Source organism: Elgaria multicarinata, chromosome 7 (genome assembly GCF_023053635.1).
Source record: "Elgaria multicarinata webbii isolate HBS135686 ecotype San Diego chromosome 7, rElgMul1.1.pri, whole genome shotgun sequence".
Lineage (NCBI taxonomy): Eukaryota > Metazoa > Chordata > Lepidosauria > Squamata > Anguidae > Elgaria > Elgaria multicarinata.
In genome coordinates, this window is record NC_086177.1 from 62,799,433 (window position 1) to 62,822,822 (window position 23,390).

Sequence of the window (23,390 nt, forward strand, 5' to 3'; positions counted from 1 at the left end):
GTGACTTTATGCTAGATGAATAGAAATCCTTTCTGAGACCATTTATCAAAAGTAGTTATTTGATAACTACTGTGAGAAAGAGTGAAGGAGTAAGGCGAGCAAAGACATAAAAAGTATAATGAGTTTTATGGAACAGGTTTGCTTTACACTTTTTAATTTAAATTTCCATATTCTGAAATTGATAACATGTGGCACAAATTTGAAGTAATCAACATGAAATAAATAGTGCTTTTCTGGGCATTCAAAATATAGTTTCTTTTGTTACCAACTAATAGAATTCAAAGGCCGTTTTCTTATTTGATTAGGGTTGGGTACATATATATATATATATATATATATATATATATATGCCCTTTCTAAAATGCAGACATCCACTGTCTTAGGAATCTTAGATTGTGGAATTCAGGAAATAGACACTAACAAAAGCAGAATATAAAAAGGATATGGTAATATTCTATAGCATTTATCTGGATAGATGGAATTTTAAAACCAAGTTTGTTTCTATAAACACACATGAAATAAGCAGCATGTTAATATATAACTTTCTGGAGAAATATACCTTCATGATATCTATATGTATATCTTTAGATAGATATCTTGACAGAGCAGTTCTTTTTATCTCTGAAATTGTCAGAAATCACATTTTATGTATGTATAGAAAGAAGTGGATTCATTTTTTAAATGTGGCAAGCTACATAATCACACGTTTCTTTAAATTCAGAAGGAAGACTCTACATGCCTGGCAGATGGAACTTTAGATTTAAGTTGTGAATCTGAGTTGGATGGCACCGAAATGGCTGAGACAAACAGCAATGGAGAAGAAAATGGAGGTAGGATATATATATATATTAAATTATAGCCTTACTCGAGTGCTTACATGCTAGATCATTTGTCATATTATGCAATTTTATATAATGATGCTCGTGTAATACCATGATTCAGTTTTTGGAAAATCTTATTAATGGCTTTGGAAATCATGTGATATAAAATAATGAATTTGGGGTTCATAAAGTCTCAATTTTTTAAAAAAAATTGTTGACATCATCTAGTCAAGCTTCCTTTCTGAAAAATGAAGGGTAAGAGATTTGGATTTCTACCATTCCCAGGATTCTGGAGAAAGTCTGCAAAAAATATTTAAAGATGGCTTGTTCAAAGTAACACATTAATCATTCCAGATTGCACTGATTGGTTTCTTTACATCAAAACCTCGCTTCTTAAAAATGAAAGTCAATAGGCAAAGAAAAAAGCTTCTGACATGCAGTGTACCTATACACTTAACCTAGCCAAAGTCAGCTACATTTTAAGCACTTAAAATATCAATGAATCATATGTCTTTGTAATATATTGTATTAACATATTACTTTTTACTGATACAGTAATTTAAAGCAGTTTCTTTTCCTTCCTAATAGAATGCAGACCAGTTTTCTTTGATAGTAGAAATTGGTAGATATTTGGGTCTTTACACTGTTTACTGGTTTCACCCACAGTTCATACTGGAGAGTGAAGTGAAGGAGGCAGTAACCACATGGTTCACATGTGATGGCAGCACTTCCTGGGTTGTTTAACCGAGGAATTGTGGGGATGAATGGAGCACCTGAGCTGTGCACTCATCGTTTTCACTTTTAATTAACAACCCAGGAACGCCCTTTTCATGGATTGTTTTGTGTCATGAACCAGAAGCTCTGGGTTGTTTATGTGTTAAACAACCCAAATTTAACACAACAACAAACCATGGGCAGTTGTTCAGTTAACTCTGGGTTCGCACATCATGAAACACCCTGGGACAGGTCATTCCTGAGTTTTTAATTAAAAGTGGAAACAATGAGTTGCAATTCCAAGGTTTAAAAAATCCAGGAATTGCTGCTGAGATGTGCAAACCAAGTGGTTTGGAGTGAAATTGGCTACCACCCTATATTGGCTATGTCTTACATAGCTTTGATTTGACATAGGGCCTGGATCCATTAATCGGGGAGCTCAACTGCTGGCCAGTTTTCCACCCCAACCCACGTGCTGGGTGTAACATTAGGAGTGACAAGAGAATTATACCTACCATGACATGCATGGTATATGTGGTCTTCTCTCACCACCTGAGATAGCCTGAAGCATTGTAGCTCCACCCCAGGATCCCTTATGAGGACCTCCACTTAATGGGGACTCAAGCTTATTATATTTAACTTGGACATTCTAGGAGAAGAAACAATGCTGATCGTATAAACTGGAAATGGGAATGCACGGTAAATAAAACAACAGTCCCCAGTAGCATGGATCTCTCTCTCTCTCTCTTTCTCTCTCTCTCTCTCTGAATATTCTGATGTTATAGACTTCTACATCCTATAGTATCCTGTCTTGTTTTTAACAACAGCAGTGGATAAATGATGGGCAGAGGCAGACTACATGGATGGTTAGATAAAAGGAGTAAAAAGGGTAACATATGAGAATGATTGGACCACTAGTAGGCAAATTATAATTTCAGGATTGTGGCTCCAGTTCCTGTGACTCCTTTATTCTTGTAGCCTACAGACTTACTCTTGTTAAAAGAGTAAGAATTAAAGCTTCTTTTTTAAAAACTATTTGCATATCTCATTCTTAGTCCTAAATATCTAGCACATTGCCCACCTCTTCTTTGACTGCAGAGAACAAGCAAATAATACTATATAAGGCAGTTTTTGTTTTTGTTTTAAACTATATGTGTTCTGGAAATTCTTTCCACATTAAAGAATCCATGCATGTGTTGCAAAGGATTCTGGGAAGATTCAAGGGCACACACGCAGTTCATATAGAGCACTGACCAATCCTGTTGGGCCTCACTGTGGCAGAGTATGCATTGTGCACCCAAGAACACACCCAGGATTCCACTGTAGATGTGTATTGTAGGGCAAGATTCATAGAAGTAGATGAGGTATTAAAGGAAACCTGATGATTATTGAAAGGGCTTCTGTTGAGCTTCAGGGATTTCTCAACACAGCTAGAAAACTGATGGTACTTGGGAATGATTTTCCACCTGCAGCCTAAATTCCAAGGGCCGAATTGGCTCTAGGCAAGTCACGTTGAGGACTGCATACCAGCATTGATCCATGAGGGCTCAGATCTGGCCATGATTTCAAAACTTATTTGATCTTAGTAGTTCATTTAATTTCATATGTTTAAATTCTGATAAGTGCTTCCTAGAACACTATTAACTTTTGCATAATGGCATGACTTTCTCCCTCTGACTTCTGGTGGCATAATTTTTTAAAAAAATGGAAATGAAGGCCTCTTACAGCTAATACATTTTCACTAATGTGGAAATCCTCTTGTTCTGCATGACACACACAACTCTGTTCCTCTGTTGTAACTTGGTCACCCCTAGACCTGTTTTTCAGAGTTTTTGTAATGGTGCAAACATGTCTACTAAGATGTGAAACCTCTCCCACAAAAGAGCAATTCTGCCTACTGTGTAGATAGATAGTCACTTAACATCTCTGATTACAACACATTTTCTCTCCCCATAGTATTTTTTTAGTTCAGGAAAGAGTAAGTACATACCTGCTTTAAGATATGATTACAGCCCTTCAACAAGGAATCTAACCTAGGGTTGTATCCAATGGATTGTTACCCATCTTAGTCTAACTTAAATCCCATTGATTTCAAAGGGTCTACTTTATATAGAACTAAATTGAATACAAACCCTACCTACCAAATCCCCCCGCCCCCCAAAAAAATTACAAAATGGAAAGTGAAGAATATGCACTCCCATTCTTCTGCTGTGAAATTCTTCTGCTCCAACTATTTTTGTCTGTTTCAGTAGGGAGATATCAGGCTTTCTCTCCTGTAAGAAGTACATACCCACAGCAGCAAACATTCCTCTTTCTCACACGTGGTGCAATTATCACCAAAAATTGCTAGCAGCAGTATAACACTACAGACAAAATTGCACCCATTATTCAGAAATTACAAATCAAAATTCTTGTTTATCATAATTAATCATTATATTTAAACTTGAGAGGGTGCAGCTGCTTTGAAAAGGGCAAATTCCATGTTAAGTATAATTAGCAAAGTAATTGAAAATAATATCATACCGCTCTAAAACAAATCTATGATGCGACCACACTTAAATACTGCGTACAGTTCTAGTCACCACACCTAAAAAAAAGATATTGGGAAAAGTGCAGAAAAGGGGCAACAAATAAAATCATCATGGGGGATGGAGCAAGGTTACAAAATCCAGGACTGCATATCTTAAAAAAGACGTGAGTGAAGGGAGACATGATAGAGGTGTATGAAATTTTTCATGGTGTAGAGAAAGTGGATAGGGAGACATTTCTTTCCCTTTCTTATAATATTGCAACCCCGGGTCATTCCATGAAGCTGATTGGTGTGAGCTTCAGGAATGATAAAAGGAAGTACTTCTTCACACAGTGCAGAGTTAAACTATGGAATTCACTTCCATAGTGATGAACACCAGTTTGGATAGCTTTAAAAGAGGGTTAGATAAATTCCTGGAGGTTAAGGCTATCAGTGGCTATCAGTCCTGATGGCTTTATCAGAGCCAGAATGCCTATGTATACCAGTTGCTGGGGAACTTGGGCAAGAGAGTGCTGTTGCACTCATGTCCATCTTGTGGTTATTCCATGGGCAGTTGGTTAATCACTGTGTGAACAGTGTGCTGTACTGGATGGACCATAGTCTGATCCAGCATGGCCCTTCTTATATTATGGGAATATAGTGCTCATCTACATTTATGAGCCTTCCGGGATGTGGGGGGAGGATTCCGGGCTTTCCTGCTTCCTGGACCGTCCCCTAGCTTGCACACACCTGCATGTCATCCCGAAAGTGAGGAAGGGTGTTCCAGGACACCATTCTTCCCCCCCCCCCAAATTGGAGACAAGCAACGTGGGCACTATCATGCATCAAATTAAGTTAAAAAAAACCAACCCTGCGAGACCCATCACTGCGATAGCAAAACACCTCCCCCTCTCACCCCCATTGGGCACGGAGCCCCCTTGCAGAGCTCCGTGCCCAGTGGCAGAGCCCTGCTATGCGCGGGGAAGAAGGGATGACCCCAAGAGTGGACGCCACACTGCCTGCGGACCTCAGGGTTGTCCTGGAACCATGGTAAAATTCAGGAAAGCCATGGTCCCAGTTATCCTGGGCAAAGTGAGTGGTCATCCCTGGTTAATCCCGGGATCCCCTGTGCGTCATTTAGTGTGGACATGCCCATACAGTTGTGTGAAAAAGAAAGTACACCCTCTTGGAATTGTATGATTTTACATATCAGGACATAATAACAATCATCTGTTCTTTAGCAAGTCTAAAAATTAGGTAAATACAACCTCAGATGAACAACACATGACATATTACACCGTGTCATGATTTATTTAACAGAAATAAAGCTAAAATGGAGAAGCCATGTGTGAAAAAGTAAGTACACCTTATGATTCAATAGCTTGTAGAACCACTTTTAGCAGCAATAACTTGAAGTAATCGTTTTCTGTATGACTTTATCAGTCTCTAACATAGTTGTGGAGGAATTTTGGCCCACTCTTCTTTACAACGTTGCTTCAGTTCATTAAGGTCTGAGGGCATTTGTTTATGCACTGCTCTCTTAAGGTCCCGCCACAGCATTTCAATTGGGTTGAGGTCTGGACTTTGACTGGGCCATTGCAACACCTTGATTCTTTTCTTTTTCAGCCATTCTGTTGTAGATTTGCTGGTGTGCTTGGGTTCGTTGTCCTGTTGCATGACCCAATTTCGGCCAAGCTTTAGCTGTCAGACAGATGGCCTCACATTTGACTCTAGAATACTTTGGTATACAGAGGAGTTCATGGTCGACTCAATGACTGCAAGGTTCCCAGGTCCTGTGGCTGCAAAACAAGTCCAAATCATCACCCCTCCACCACCGTGCTTGACAGTTGGTATGAGGTGTTTGTGCTGATATGCTGTGTTTGGTTTTTGCCAAACGTGGCGCTGTGCATTATGGCCAAACTTCTCCACTTTGGTCTTGTCTGTCCAAAGGACATTGTTCCAGAAATCTTGTGGTTTGTTCAGATGCAACTTTGCAAACCTAAGCCGTGCTGCCACGTTCTTTTTGGAGAGAAGAGGCTTTCTCCTGGCAGCCCATCCAAACAAACCATACTTGTTCAGTCTTTATCTAATTGTACTGTCATGAACTTTAACATTTAACATGCTCACTGAGGCCTGTAGCGTCTGAGATGTAACTCTTGTTTTTTTTTGCAATTTCTCTGAGCATTGCACGGTCTGACCTTGGGATGATTTTGCTGGGATGTCCTCTCCTGGGAAGATTGTCAACAGTCTTGAATGTTTTCCACTTTTGAATCATCTTTCTCACTGTAGAATGATGGACTTTAAATGGTTTGGAAATGGTCTTATAACCCTTCCCAGATTGATGGGCAGCAGCAATTGCTTCTCTAAGATCATTGCTGATGTCTTTCCTCCTTGGCATTGTGTTAACACACACCTGAATGCTCCAGACCAGCAAACTGAAAAAAACTTTGGCTTTTATAGAGGTGGTCATACTTGCTGATGATCAATTAATCATGGGCATTTGATTAGCAGCACATGTCTGCTAGTTAGCATCTTAATTCCTATAGAAGCAGTAAGGGTGTACTTACTTTTTCACACATGGCTTCTCCATTTTAGCTTTATTTCTGTTAAATAAATCATGACACGGTGTAATATGTCATGAGTTGTTCATCTGAGGTTGTATTTACCTAATTTTTAGACCTGCTAAGGAACAGATGATTGTTATTATGTCCTGATATGTAAAATCATACAGTTCCAAGACGGTACACTTTCTTTTTCACACGACTGTAGTTTCCTTTATTTTGGAGAGCCATTACAAAAATTCAAAGTTGAAGCAAATGTATAGGTTGTCATTTGCTAACTGTGGTAACTTGCCAATTTAAACATCCACATTTCTTTTTTTGTAGTCCAAAACTATCATTGTGCTGCATTGGTTTCTTTTAATATAACCATGTCATCTTAAAAAATATATCCATATTAATTTCCCCACAGGGGCACTTGAGTGTTGTTAATTAAGATGTTTAGTTGCTTGCAGAAAACAGCTACATAGTTTGTTTAAAGACCCTTGTTGGTCCCAGGTGCATACATATATTTTGCTTTTTGTTTACTGTACTGCAGTCCTCAATTGCTTTTTTTTCTCTTTTAAAAAGAAAGTAGCAGATTTGCTGGAGAAAAGCTGTTCTGATTTTGCAAGTTAGGCTCTAGAGGTTGGAGTGATTTGGGTGATTATTTGATATATGTATGTTGACAGTGCATGCCCATTTATGTCAATAGATGTATTGATCTGTGTCACCCAAAGAAAAAGTATTGAGTTTATAAGGTAGTTTAACCAGTGGTTTATATTTTGCATTCTCTTCCTCAGGGTGTGTTTTATAGAAATGTGTATCTCAAGAATATAGGTAGATGTTTTCTGCTGGAGATAGGCAACATGTATTAACATAGGAAAGAAATTTTAAAACACAGTCATTTGTGGGCAAGTGTTGAAACTGCTATAACACTGAGGAAAATGCCTTTTTGGATTTCATTCAAAATCAGTCTGATTTGAAATTTAAAAACAAGTGTACTATTACATTTATTTTTAGAGGAGGGAAAATTGGGATGGTTCAAGCTTTCTTTTACATACCACATAACATTTGCATATTCATTTGAAGCTGGTACCTCCATGTTTTCTCTCACACCTTTTTATTGCCAAGCTTTTCTGAGGATATGAAAAAGAGCCTGGTTGAAATTATGATTGAAGAAGATTACAGCATATTTTGCATTTCCTTTACTGTGTTTCTGTTTTTTGCATTTGCTTTACTGTGAAGCCTGCATATAAGTTAAAATAACAATATCTTTGTAAACATATAGTATAGATCACAGAGAAGTGGGATTTAACTTTGCTTTTACTCTTGCTGGTCTTTGACAAGTTTACTCAGAAGTAAGGGCCGCTGAGTGCAGTGGTGCTTGTTCCCAATTATGTGTGCATAGAACTGCAACTTCAATGGCCCAATGTAGGTGTAATGCTTCCTCCTGATTTGCAATCCACTCTAAACCACATTTTCAGGTTCTGGTTTACAAGGGATCTAGGGTTAGCATTAACCATGAATTTTGTCAATGTGCATGGAACATCCATGCTTATCACTAGGAAGAAGAGGGGAGAGGAGAGGGAGTGAATGGTTATGATTATGGTTCCCAATTAGCAAACCATTGTTTGTAAGTATCCACCATGATACCTGCATCAGATGAGTAATTTGTCCCATCTCTCAAATACTTAAGCATAAAGAGAACAGCTGAAAATAAAATACTGTAATATTCACTTTACATGCATTGTTAAGAGTTTGGAAAAGAACAACATCCTTTTATCTGACATACCAATCCCATCCATTGTGAATTAGTCCAATGGTTAAATAATACAATATATGCACTGTATACAAGGTGCACTGTACAAGTTAGGGGTGTGCACGGACCCCCCGCTCCGCTTCACTTGCAGATCCGCCATTTTCCGGATCGGGCCGCTCCGCCCCGCCCCCGCTCCGCCCACTTCCGCTCCGCTCCGCCCGGAGCTCCGGATCCGGATCCGGAGCTCCGTTTCCCCCCCACCATAGGCTTGCATTGAAAGCTAAAAAATTATACAACTTTTTTTCTGTTCAAGTTAGAAACCTCATGTTTGGCACCATGACACCTCATGGGGATATACACACGCACGCTAAGTTTCAAAGCAATCCCATCATCCCCTGATTTTTGGGGAATTTTTGAAAATCGGGCACCCCACACACAACATCCCTGCGAGGTGGGCAGGGGAGGAGGGAGGGAAGGCAGGCAGGCATGCAGCTGGCATTTCTGGGGGCATAAGGAAGTGAGCCAAGGATAAGCCAGTAATGCATATAAAATGGAATAAATCAATCAATAAACAAAGGAGGGGTGGAATTAAAAGAAGCAGTGTTGCTCAATAAACAGCAAGAAGAATTTTTTTAAAAAGGCTATATCTGTCTTTTACCAGCAATAGGGGGACGTGCCCGGGGGAGGGGGAAGTAGCTGCCAGTTCAAGACAGCCACCAACAGCTCTGAGAAGAAGTAAAACGCTCACTTCAACTCATAACAGGCATTGCTCTACCACTGAAAAGTGACCATTCACTTCAACTCATGATAGGCATTGCTCCACCGTTTTACTCTCTTTGGAAGGCTCTAATGGCCTTCCAGTGCAGGAGAGAGTGGGGGCACGTCCACGATGAGATGCCCTAGGGGAGCTCATCCCCTTGCACCACATCGATTCAGTTGTTCACCAAGGTTAGGGTGGGGAGCAGTGCTGTGTTTCTATCTCTTATTCTTGGCTTAGTATATGATTTCAGGTTGTGTTTGTGCATTTGGTGGGGCTACTGTTTTAAAAAACACGGGGAAAAGCCCGTTCAGATGAAGAAAGAGAAGTTTCCCAGAATCCCAAGTTACCTGTTTTGCCTATGCCCTCCTCCAACTTTGGGATCATCATGACCGGGAGCTGACTCTGCCCCTCAGCCCTTTGAAAAAGGTATTTTTCCCGCCGATTTTTTAAAAACTTCTAGCCCGCGACCCGTACTATGCAGAAAGTTGAGAGTGGTCTCAAAATGACCCCCATCCACGACTCTCTGTGCACAAGAATTTTCAGAATGATAGCTTAAACCCCACCCCAGTTATCCCCGATTCTTTCCCTCAATGCAATCCTATGGGTGAAAAGCCGAAAACGCAGTTTGAGCCGCGCGGTTGACCCGATTTTCACAAAAATATAGCCCGCGACCCAGACAACGCAGAGAGGTGAGAGTGGTCTCAAAATGACCCCCATCCACAACTCTCTGTGCACAAGAATTTTCAGAATGATAGCTTCAAAAACAACGTAGTTATGCGCGATTATTTGCCGCAATGCAATCCTATGGCGAAATGTTTTCAAGATGGCGACCGGAGCACTCCGCCTGAACTCGGAGCTCCGAAAAATGGGCGCTTCTCTTCGCCTTGCTTCTAGGGGGTCCGCGGTCCGCTCCTACTCCGCCTCTGGGTAAGGCGGAGCAGGCCAATCCGCTACTGCTTCTACGCTCCTAATTGGAGCGGAGCACATCCCTAGTACAAGTATACAAATACTTGTATACACTGTATACAAGTATTTACAAGGTGGACTCAGATGACTTCTTAGAAGCTGTAACTGCCAGTTACGCAATTAAAAATCACTAATTGTTATAAATATAGAGTAGTTAGTTCCTTTATGTATCTGAGCAAGTAAAATACTTTATCATGGGGAAAATTAACCACACTCAAGCTTATATGGAAAGTTACTGCAAGAATCTAATGCATTTTGGTCATCATCCGACGCTGGCAGTCCACCAGCACTAATAATGTTGTACTTCTCCCATTGGCAAAAGCCCACGCACAGCAAGCTATTCCACTTCCCCTGCATCTTCTCCCAATGAGGAGAGGATGTGGGGCAGGTGAAATTCCTCAACTGAGCTGGCAGCTGGAGGAGCCACCAGCTCAGTCAAGTGGCTTTCCCTGTGCCGTTGCTTCCCCAATAGCTTGGGGACACTTCATCCGTGTGGCAGCTTCCCCACCTGCATCCCCCACTGTTAACTCTGATCTGTGACTGGAGTTGATAGTGGGAACACCTCTAGGGGGCAGGGCTTGGAGGCCAAGGAATCCAGGAAGGCTCTTTGGGCTGGGTGGGCAACCTCCATGGGATAGATTAGACCCACAGGGCGGAGGTTGCCCTCCCATGCTATATGTTGTCTCCATAATGCTTTTGTGAAATTGTCTAGTTAGGGTGGTCATGTGCCCTACTTTACAGAGGACAGCCCTCTATTTGAAAGGCTATCAGAAGACAGTCATCTATTTGAACGTGTCCTCTATTTGAAGGGCAATCCAGTCCATCCTGACTGAAAATAAAGTTCCATAGGGAGGGAGAATAGTGGCCTTGAAGTTGCCCATCAATAGTTAGCATCTTGACAGCAGAGTAAGCAGGCACACAATTCTCATGCTCACAGTCTTCCCCGCTACGGCGAGGTGTATTTTATTTCTAATTAAGTTAAAGTTATTATGTCTAAATTTGCATCTAAACCAAATGGATCAATAGACCCACAGGCATTGCAAAATGCAGATGAAACTCAGGATAGAAATAATGCTTTATGTACTGAAAATGTAGGTACACGTACACCAAACTGAGCTTGCCATTGGAAAGCACATGGTCTCAAGTTGACCTAGGATCATATGGATCTTGAAACTGTAACCAGGTGTGGCAACATCGAATAGAATTAAATACAAGAAACTCTGTGTAACAAGGATAGCTTGAGCATAGACACAGCAATGCTGCAAACACAAAGGTCTCAAATAGTAATATGCAGTTAGCTATCTCAGAAATGCAAAATGGCATGGCATCTACCATACAGAAATGCGAAGAGTTAAAGAATGTGTCGTTTCAACCAATAACGATAGTAAAAAATAAGTAATTTACATCTTCCATGCAAGTATGCAGTTCAGAAATATCTCTTAAGAAGAAGAAGAAGAAGAAGAAGAAGAAGAAGAAGAAGAAGAAGAAGAAGAAGCAATAATGAATATTATACAAGAATGGGTCCACTGATTCATTTCGTAGTTCTTATTGAGGGTTCTCTTCCTTTTTGCTTCATCAATTTGCATATGTACATAAAAAATAGCATAGGCAAATAGTTATGCAAATCTCTCTTCCTCTTTGTTCTCTTTTTTGATGATACGTAACTGGGCACTGTAGTTCTAATTATTTTTATAATGTTTAAAAACAACACACCATTTTTTTTCTTTTAAAAGCTTGACATGGTTCAAGAGAGAAGTGGAAAATATAATCAGAACATGTTCTAAAGACTGATTAGCCAAAATAAGCCCTTTTTTTCCTGGAGTTGTCCCACAATTTCTAAACCTTAAGGGTAACTAATATCTGTACTCCGAGCATCCCAAGGCTGGGTTAAAGGTATAGTTCTTTCCTAGCTTTGTTCCTTGGAACTGAACAGTTCCTGTGTCAGTCCATTCAGACATAACCAAAAACGCTGTAAGACTACCTTGTCGCACAGTGCGAGCTCCTTGGGAAGACTGTAATGCTTATAAGCTGCTTACGATGAAGATCAGTGCAATTATCGAGAGAGCTTTTGTGCCATTGCCAATAGCAACCAATAATGTGTGGCACTAACATGGGTAAGCGACTTGCAAATATTGCAAGCCATGGGTGTAACCCCCATCACTGTGCAGAAGCAATGTTGGCAGCTACATCTCTCTGTGGGGGCTGGTTGTAACATTCAAATCAGTTTTTGTGCGTCTGTTTCGATCAACACCATCCTCTTCACCCACAAATAATACTTCATCTGTCTATCATAGCCTTGAAATTAATGAATGTTTCAAGATGCTTCTACTAAAAATCGGAGCACTACTGTAGCACAGTGGCTAAATGTTTGATTATGAAGAAACCAGGGAGCCTCCACCTGAAATTACAACAAAGCTGTAAAAGGTCCTTTTAGCAGAAGATTTGAAATGATGTGGGGGTGGGGGGAGATTTCTCAAATCTCTCCTAGTTCACCTTTTTTGTTGATGTATGTGTTGTGGTCCTGGTCGCTTCTTAGTAGCTGCCAATCCCCTACCCCACCCCCCACAACAGGCAGAGGGAGTGTGGGATGCATTGGCCTCCTTCTGCCTGACCCCAGAGTGATGCTATGTACATCAGGGGACTTCAGCCTTTTTACTCTCATGGGTGCATCAGGTGAATTGAGAAGCACCACCACAAAATACCTCATCAGTGGATCGCCACTTTGGCGTCCCCAGCAAAAAACTTTGCTTTGTGTCTACTGGGCACAATGGGATTGTCTAATTCAGCTCATTGCTGGCAGTGCAATATAGCTAATGCGTCGCTTCTTTTAGACATATGCTTTGGCAGTGTCCAGTAGTTGCTTCTCTTTGCAGGGAGGTTATTACACAGAAAATGTTTGTACTGGAACAGTCTTTAATATCCACTGATGTACACACACTTTTTAATCATTTAACTGCTTCATGGAAATTAACAAATGGCCAGCAGAAATGGATTATCTGCACCCTTTTGACAGCTAAAAGATTGATATTACAACATTGTAAGGAAAAACACTTACCTCCTATAAAGCAATGGGTTGAGGATATTTTCAATATTTTTCAATATTTTAAAGGGTGGCATATAGACATTGCCGTCAATGGATACTTATTTGGATATTTGGTCTACTTTTGTTGCAGCCCATGTATAGTTGCTAGACTGTTCTATGCATTGCATACAAATCAATGTATCTATATTTTAAGAGATGGAAATATATATACAGTATTTTCAGGTGCCTGGGGGCACTATGTCGGGCAGCCTTTTAAGGGTTCCATTGGATGTGTCTGTGGGCATTGGGGGGCCCTGATGTGCATTGTCCTGAAGCTTGGCAGAATTAGGGTAGCGATTCCCTCCCTCCCTCTGTCTGCCTGCTCAAGGGAAAAGGATGGCCACCAGCCAGTGTGCGATGCCAGTGAGTGCCAGAGCTGTGGGTGGCAAATACACCCTCTTTCTGCTCCCTCTGGAAATCCACAAAATGACACCCTCAACTTCGCCACCTGGGAATGGGGTAGCAGCCCTAGTGGAAATCTTGGCTTTGATATGAGCTCACTGGGTTGTTATGGCTGATGGGTGGGGGGAGGTTCCCTTAGCCTCGGTTTCTTTCCCCCACCTTCAGTGCCATTTTTCTTATCGATTGATTTGTACTCTGCCTTTTTGCCCCCTGCCCCATGGCACTGAATGGCACTTCTTGGTAGAAAAGCAGGGTAGAAATCAAATACATAAATAGATAAATAAATAAAGCAGTCTTCCCCAACCTGGAACACTTGACATGTGTTGGATTACAACTCCCAGAATCCTCGAGGCAGCATAGCGGGCTGAAGGATTCTGGCAGTTGTAGTCCAAAACATCTGAATAGCACCAGGTTGGGGAATACTGCCATATAGAAATGATATGGCCATAATTTGCAGGTGTGTGTGTTAAGGATCAGTAAGATTATCCCAGATGTGCTCTGCTTTCTGTTAGGATCAGTGAAAGACAGAGATTTTCCCCCATGTGCCTTTGATAATTTTTATTTATTTATTATATTTTTATACCACCCTTCAATCATATTCCCAGGGCAGTTTTAAAGGAGAACCAACAGCTCAGTGGTGTTAGGCATGCAGAACAATGGCCACCAGTTTAATCCCTGTCATCTTCAGTTGAAAAGGACACCAGGGGCATGTCTACACCAGCCCTATATCCTGGGATCGTCCCAGGATCGTCCCTGTGCATCCAAATGCCACACAGGGGATCCCAGGAGCAGGCAGGGACGAACCCTCCATTTTCCTGGGATAACCCTTAGGTGTAGAAAGGGCCCAAGTAGCAGGGGACAGGGCAGATCTCTGCTTGAGATCCTGGAGAGCTGCTACCAGAACTGAGCTAGAAAGTACTGGGCTAGATAGACCAGTGGGTTGACTCAGCATCAGACAGCTTCACAGGCTCATAGAGTAAGGTATATAAAGTACCAATTGAGGCTGGTGGCCCTGATTTTGATGAGGATGTGAATCCATTCTGGGTCTCAGTCAGAATCAGCCAGATCTTTAAAGGAGCTACGCAAGGTGACGAACCTATTTGGGGTTGAGGCTCAGCACCTTGGATAGCTCCTTTAGGGTACTGGCTGGTTCTAACTGCAATGCAGAATGAATTCACAACCCCACCAAAATCGGAGCCACCAGCCTCCACTATGAAGGACTCTGAAAATGCTTTGTCTACGCTTACTGTTACGAAGTCACTTGCTGCCTCACAAGATTTAGAAATATTTAACTTTACAATGCACTTACCATTTGATTTAAGGACGAGAACATCGGCCAGAATTTACTTTTCATGTTGTCCACTTTTCTCCCTGGCTGAGCTTTACTACTAACCTTCCAGGTCAAGGGATCTCTTAAAGCCGTTAAATTCTATTATTCTATTATGTTCTGAAATGTTTCCACAAGATGATGGGCAATCTCATGTTTTCCTTGCTGGATGTGTTGCTCTCCTTGCGTTCAGTTTAGTTCTGAGCTGTATTGCAGACAGAAATAGTACATTTTCAAATGATAGCAAAAGACATTTCACAGATGTTAATTTGTATGTATCAAGGCATTCACTGAATCTAGTATGTGTTGGCAGCACACAATTGAAAATTTACGTTTAGACAAAACTGAGCTTTATGTGATTTCGTTGCCAATGGCCACGCAGATGCTTTTTGTAGATAGAGGCCTGTGTTCAACGAGGCACAATAAAAGAACATGCCGATTTAGGCAGGTCTTTGTAGTTTTCCTGAGAACGTCAGGTATGCCTGTAATTGTTTGAGGGGCTGCTCATGGTTGCCTCTCAATTAGCAGCTGCCCATGTTCTTCCATAGGAATTGTACAGATATGCCATGTTCTTTGCAATGCAACTGCTTTCTCACATGCAGGATTAGCCCAGAGATCTTGCTTAGTGAGCCAGCTCTTTGACATTTTAAGACCTGAAATGAAATGAAATACAAATTTCCTCTATTCTCAGAACTTTATTTTGGTTTTGTATTTGTAGTTTGCCCTAAGCAAGCACCTGAAGAAGTGTCTTCCATTCGGGATTCAACCCTTACAAATGCACCAATGCAAAGCAAACTAGTGTCTTCCTTTCAACAGCACACCAAAAAGGCACTTAAACAGGTAAGTGAATGTTTGATGATGGATTTAAGTTATGCTTTTTTAAAGGCAAAACATTAGCCAGATTTTAGAGTACTGTGTCTAAACTTACTGCCAACTTGTCTGTCTGTCCTGTCATCCCTGCGCGTCCAAATGACGCACAATGGATCCAGGGGTCAAGCCGGGACTACCAGAGACTTTCCCCTGGATAACTGGGACCACAGTTTTCCCAGTTTTCCTGCAGTCCCAGGACACCCCCGAGGACCGCAGCCGGTGTGGCACGTGGTCATGGGTCATTCCTTCAACCTCGCAAGTAGTGGAGCTCTGGAAACAGGCACAGAGCTGTGTGGGGCCACTCCATCTCCATTGGGGGGTGGGGGCGGGGGCAGTTTCAAGGGGTTTTTTGCTTGTTTTTTTTTTAATTTTTACTTGCGGTGGAGCGCAATTGTGCTCTGTTTCCAAGGGGGGGGGGAGCAAATGGTGCCCATAACGTCCCTCTTGATTTCCGGGATGACACACGGGCGTGTGCACACAGGGGGACGATCCAGGAAGCTGTAAAGCCTGGAATCGTCCCCCCTCCCTCCCGGAAGGCTCATAGGTGTAGATGAGCCCTTTGTCTTAGCCAAGCAAACAAATACTTTGGCATCCCTCGTGCAAAAGTGTCCTTTAATCAGAACTGCAGGTGCTGACTTGGGCAAGAGCATTTTCAGAAAGGAATTATTCTGAAAAATGTCTGGAAGTGTCAAATTCAGGAAGGGTCTAAGTGTCATGCTAGGCCCTCATCTTGCATGCCCTTAGGTCTCTGATGTGGTCAAGAGTGTACAAGGCAGCATCGTCATATGAGCTGAGCATGTCCCCAAGCCATCCTAAGTTGCCACCCCGCATTCCTGAAGGAATCAGTAAAAACTTCCATCTCCTTACCATGCTTGAGGCTTGCAGCATTTCTCAAACCATTCTGGAGTCTGGGTGGAGTGGAACCACTTGGCGTCCTTATCACTATCTGGCATTGATGAGCCAAATGGGCCCTGATCTGGGGTGGTCTGGAAGCAAGCGCAACACAGGCTATATGCATGAGCAATTCCTCTTAGCCTCTGTACTCTACCAATGAAGGGCCAGATTTATGATTGCAGTATTTCACATATCATGATCCACCTCCAAGGCAATCCATGATGAGAACACGTGGGTGGGTGAGGATCCTGCCTGCCCAAGATACTCAAGGGAAAGGTCTCAGGGAGGTGCTTCTGCCAATTCTAGTAAAAATCCGGGCCTGCCTGTTTTTCAGTATCCTGGTATTTGGAGAGCAATTGCTATAGAAGGATCTCAAAGATGCAATGAAATCATCCAGAAGAAGTGTTTTGTTAAGAAGTAAGAGGCTTGATAGCAGAAAGGCAAAATGAGCAAAATCAACTGAGGGAGAAATCCATGAATGCAATTAACAGATCCGTTGTTAACATAAATGTTCAGAAGGGAGCTGCAAATACTTGTGTGCAGATTAATGAAACGTTGTCCAATTTTACAATGGTTATAGTTGTCTGAAAAGATGGATATGGCAGCTCTCAGCAGAACCTCCCCCACCCACCCCCAATACACACCATACTGAACACTCAGGTTGATGTGGTTTGGCCAAAGGTGGTTCCCCATCCCCCCCCCACTCTTTTCCTCTTACGCTCCAGGTATTCATTACTACCAGATGCAGGCAGCTGGGTTTGATTTAATACAAAACTGTAAATCCTATCTGATAGGTGAATGAACTTTAAGCAGCAATTTTTGTTCAGAAAATTGCTGTTGGGAGTTAGTTCTCCTACTGTATATCCACTCCTCAGACTTTCTATTGCTTTTATGGACTTATAATGTGCTTCCATTCCACTACAAATAGCCTACAGTGCCTCTGAATACACAGAGATGTTAAGCAATTGTATGTGACACTCACCACCTGATATTAACTTACTGGATCTGTTCTGCAATAACAGGAGCTGAACCTTTAACATGTTCTGGGAATAAACTGCTTACATTGTAGAGTGCCAAAAGCAATGAGGGCTTGGCTGTATTTTTATTTTGTCCTTAACACACTGACTCCCTGCAATATAGTACCCTTGAAAGAATTCAGAGGGGTTTTTTTCCATTCTGTATATTAAATAAAGGCAAATGGTGTCAGGTATTTGCGCTCATCATACTTCAGTTTGCTTTTTAAAAACAGTATTAGATAGGGGTGAAAGTAACAGGTGATTCAGTCTTGATCAGCCTTTACTCAGTTTCCTTTGCAAACTCCTATTTACATTTAATTTTTATTATTATTATTTGTAGTATTTATATACTGCCTTTCCACCAATGTCATCAAGGCAGTGGTGAACAATTCAAAAATAACCAATAAAACATAAACATATAAAACCAGTAAAACCATATTAAAACAGCACTAAAATATGGAAAACCACTACTCACAATTTAGAAGGTCAAAGTAAAGAGATGTGTCTGAATATCTTTCTGAAAAACCAAGAGAGTGGGGACCAGTATTAGGTCTGAAGGGAGATCATTCCACAATTTTGTAGTGAGAAAACCCTTTCACATGTGCCCAACAAATGAACCCGAGAAACAATTATTTTATTTATTTATTTATTACATTTCTATACCGCCCCATAGCCAAAGCTCTCTGGGTAGTTTACAAAGATGAAAACATCAGAAATGATATACAAAATATAAAAACATAAAACAGACAGTATATGCAAATATACATCTAAAAACAGTATATACAATATATACATCTAAAAACAGCCATTGAACTCTCAGTCAAACCTAAAACATGTTTAGGATCGATTAAAACGTCATCACATGCTGCTAAATGCCTGGGAAAAGAGAAAAGTCGAAAAGATAACAATATTGGCACTAGGTGGGCCTCGTTGGGGAGATAATTCCATAATTGGGGGCCACCACCAAGAAGGCCCTCTACCATGTTGCTGTCTTCTGAACCTCCCTCGGGTTAGGCATCCAGAGGAGGACCTTAGATATTGAGCGTAGTGTATGGGTAGGTTCATGTCAGGAGAGGTATTCTATCAGGTATTGAGATCCTGAGCCATGTAAGGCTTTATAGGTTAGAACCAGCACCTTGAATTGGGCTTGGAAACATACAGGCAGCCAATGCAAGCGGGCCAGAGTCAGTCTTATATGTTTGAACCTTGTGGTCCCTGTTATCAATCTGGCCACTGCATTTTGCACAAGCTGCAGCGTCTGAACCAACTTCAAAGGTAGCTCTATTTAGAGTGCATTGCAGTAATCTAACTTGGAGGTTACCAGAGCATAGTCAGCTGAAGCCAGGTTATCCCTGTCCAGATAGGGGCATAGCTGGGCCACCAACTGAAGTTGGTAGAAGGCACTTTGTGCCACCAAGGCTACCTGAGCCTCAAGTGACAGAGATGGTTCTAGGAGAATCCCTAAGCTACAAACTTGCTCCTTCAGGGGGAGTGTGTAACCCCATCCAGAACAGATTGAACACCCTACATCCAGCCAGAAGAACCACCCAGTAGCAGCATCTTAGTCTTATCTGGATTGAGTTTCAGTTTATTAGCCCTCATCCATTCCACTGTCACAGCCAGTCCATTGTTCAGCACATCCACAGACCTGCCTGATGAAGATGAGAAGTAGAGCTGTATGTCATCAGCGAACTGATGACAATGCACTCCAAAACTCCAGATGACTGCACTCAACAGTTTCATATAGATGTTGAACAGCACAGGAGACAAGACTGACCCCTGCGGCACCACATACTGGAGAATCCCTGGGGCCAAGCTATGTTCCCCGAGCACCACCTTCTGGAGCCAGCCCACCAGGTAGGAGTGGAACTACTGCAATGCAGAACCTCCCACTCTCAACCCAGACAATTGGCTACCAGTGCAGATGCCGACCATGATGCCATGCGCTGGTTAAGAACATAATAAGAGCCATGCTGGATCAGACCAAGGGTTTATCTGTTATAGCACTCTGCTCACACAGTGGCCAATCAGAAGTCTACCAGGGACCCATAAGCAGGACACGGTGCAACACACCCTCCCACCCATGTTCCCCAGGAACTGGTGTATATAGATTTATTGCCTTAAGGTTAGCAGCCTAGCTGCTACAATTTGCAGCAATGGAAGCTTCCAGACACTCTTCAGGAGTACAGCATGTTGCAATACTATTACCAAAGGTATAGGCAATGCTTGTCAGATCAGACTAATTCAGGAATGGTCACAGCTGGTACACTAAATGTAGTTGTGCAAATGCACCCCTTGCCACCACCACCACCACCACCTGAAAATCCACTGACACTTTAGTAGGATCAAGGAGCACTCTCAGGCTTTCAACCTGACATTTTGGGGGAGCGCAACCCCTTCCAGATCAAATTGAATCCCAATCCCTAAATCAGGCTTTCTGCCAACTAATTGCACTTCCATCTTGTTTGAGTTTGATCTCAGTTTGTTCACTCACATTCAACCCATTATCAAACCCAGAAAACTTTCAAGGGTATCAACTGGTTCCTTGGAGTTAGGCAACAAAGAGCATAGGTCTTCCTTGGAGCTAGGCAATAAAGAACAATACAGCACGATGTACTAGTTACCTTCACAGAGAATTAGTTGCCTACAACACCGCCCATCCATGAAGCTCACTGTGTGGCGTTGGGGTGGTCATTGTAACTCAGCCTAATCTCCTTCATTGGAAGATAGTATTGGGGTCGCCCCTCAACCCTGAACTCCTTGGGAAAAGGGTGGGATACATATACACAGATGTTGATCCAGTTGGCCTGAGCAGAAGTAAATACGACTAGGATAGAAGATAAGAACTACTGGCAGACAGCAACAGCTTTTGTACTAGTCCTCCTAGAAAGGGGACTGGGGCTGGGCAGGGGAAAGAGAAAGAATGGTGGAACAGGGGAAAGAGAAGCAGTAATAGTCTTAGCAGTCTCCCTCTTAATGATGGCATTCTTTCCAGCAACAGTTGTGATGAAGCACATGGCAATGGCAGTAGCACTAGGAGGTAGCAGAGATGAGGAAGGCCAGCCAGCAGCCTCAGGAAAGGTGGCAGTCCTGATGCTTGGAGTAGCCATGGCCTCAGGCCTCCTCCATAACCTCCCACCAGGCTGAGGGTTAAGAGCCTCAAAGGAAATGGTTGGAGCTCATCAGGCAACTCAAGGGAACCTCTCACCTGCCCCATCTCATAGCAAGATAGGAAACTGCCTTATTACTTGTGACTGTCCAGATGTTGTTGGACTGCAACTCCCATCCACCATGACTATTGGCTATGCTGGCTGAGGCAGATGAGAGTTGCACTTCAACAACATCCAGAGGGCCACATGTTTCTCCCCCCTGTTAGAGCAAGTCACATCATTGGTCCATCTAACTCAGCATGGTCTACACTGACTGACAGAGGCTCTCTGATGGGGATTGTTCCCAACCCTATCTGAAGATGACAAGTATTGAACCTGGGATCTGCCTCTGAGCTATGGCCATTCCCTTCAGGTCCAGCTGTGCAGACAAGGGTGAGACATGACTAGAGAGGTAAGAACTGGATTTCAGTCTGACTGAGGGCCAAATCACCATTACTCTAAATGTTTAGCTAGCAACTGTGTCTTTTTTTTCTTTTTTCTTTTTGCTCTTTTTTATTCTAGAGAAAATGCTTTTACTCTAGAGAAAGTGCATTTCCTTTGATGGATCATGCTGCATCTTGAAAATAATGTATGCTTTGCGCCTGATACAGGTGGTGGTGATGGAAATTCTCTTCCACTAAGCAAGCCATTTGGCACTTAGAGGCATGTGCCAGACCAGAGGCAAACAGCAGGGCCTATAGGGCATACGAGTGGAATGGGCTCCCACAATCAATTAAATAAAAAAGTTTCACTGCCAGAATTGGTTGCTATTTTACCATAGTCCTTCAAGTAAAATGAATAGATCCTATCCCCCACCCCTAAATACTGGGGAATTCAAAAAATTATTTCCTTTTAAAAAAACTTTAATTCCAGTGTTTAATCAAGTGAAAAAAATTGAAACGTTCGAGCAATCATAGTGATTTAAGAACTGCCTTCTGAAGATTGGCTGCTGAGTATTTTCCTTGAAAGCTTTACAACTGCAAAGAGAAAAGAAATTTCCGAAGTATTATTTCTCACTGCCTCCTCCATAAGCCAGGAAGAGAATGGAGTATACTAGTAATTCATTGGACATATGATCTTGTGCTCTGCCCTTCCCTACGGCCTAGAAGAAATGTGGTCCTATGGGAGCTATTTTAAGGTTTATCTACATTTTCTAAACATCTTTTTATTGATTGTAATGTTGTAATGTTGAGGTGCTCCTTGGTGAATGTTTTGTCATAGGGACATTATATGGATTGCATTCATTAAGGCCATTTCCCAACATGCTGCAATGATTTTTTGCTTATTTTTTTACAAAAAGCATAATTTATTTTAAATATTTATTTTATTTATTTAAAACATTTCTTGGCCACCTTTCAGGGCAAAAGCCCTTGCAAGGTGGCACAACAATAAAATACATTAAACCAGTTAAAATATTAAAGGCAATAAAAACACAAACACAATAAAATAGCAATAGAAACAATAAAAGCCAGCAATAAAACCAGCAACAACACAATAACAATAGCAGCAACAACAATAGTCATATCGCAAGAAGGCCATGGTAAAATAATATGTTTTGAAGGCCTTCTTAAAAGCTTACAGTGATGGACCATGGAGCTTGTTCCAGTGGTGTGGGGCCACTGCAGAGAAGGCCCTCTTATGTGTGATCACCACCCACCTAGCTGCTCTCACAGGTGGGCAAAGGAGAAGGGACTGTCTTTCTGATATTAAAGTGCAGGCAGGCTGATGTGGGCAAAGGCTGTTCTTCAAGTCACTTGGTCCCAAACTGTTTAAGACTTTAAAAGTCAAAACCAGCACTTTAAATTGGGCACAGAGACACACTGGTAACCAGTGCAGCTGTTACAGTATAGGCATTATGTGATCAAATCACCTCGCCCCCACCAATACTCAGTCAGCTGGATTCTGCACAGCCCCACTTACAGCGCATTACAATAGTCAGGCCTGGATGTGACTAGTGCTAAGGTCTTAGGTGGCGTAAGAGCCTAAGCTGGTAGAATGCATTCCTAGACACTGCAGCCAACAGGAGGACTCTCAGGCTAAGCGCTTTGTCTTTTAGGGACCAACTAAGACCAGTTGTAAACCTTCATCCGAAGTAGTTGATTTCCCAACCCACAGTTCCTCTGTGTAGTCTGGATTAAGTTTCAGCTTCTTTGCCCTCATCCTCCCAAAAATAGCCTCCAGACGGTGCTTCAAGAGTTCTACAGCCTCCCTGGGCTGTAGAGATGGATATGAGAGGTAGAGCTGGGTATCATCAGCATACTAATGACATTTCAATCCAAACATCCTGATGACCTCCCCCAGTGGTTTCATGTAGATGTCAAAAAGCTTGAGGGACAAGATTGAACCACAGGCCATGGGATAGAACAGAAATCCCCAGCACTACCTTTTGAGACCTTTCCTCCAGAAAGGACTGGAACCACTTTAAAGCTGTGCCTCCCAAGCCCAATCCAGATAAACGATCCAGCAGGTTACCATGGTTGATGGCATTGAAAGCCACTGAGAGGTCCAGAATAACCAACAAAGTTGCACTTCCCCCCAGTATGTATAAATACTGTATTTAAATATTGCAAGTTGCTGGCGT

The 23,390-nt window shown here is 42.1% G+C and overlaps 1 protein-coding gene across 1 annotated transcript in view; it reads left to right on the forward strand.

The window, feature by feature from the left end:
* ASXL3 (ASXL transcriptional regulator 3) overlaps positions 1-23,390 on the forward strand; it is a 123,204-nt gene that overhangs the window by 60,034 nt on the left and 39,780 nt on the right. Inside the window, exons 4-5 of the mRNA XM_063130684.1 lie at positions 722-830; positions 15,599-15,720. Of these exons, the coding sequence (XP_062986754.1) occupies positions 722-830; positions 15,599-15,720 (231 nt within the window). The remainder of the gene's footprint in view (positions 1-721; positions 831-15,598; positions 15,721-23,390) is intronic.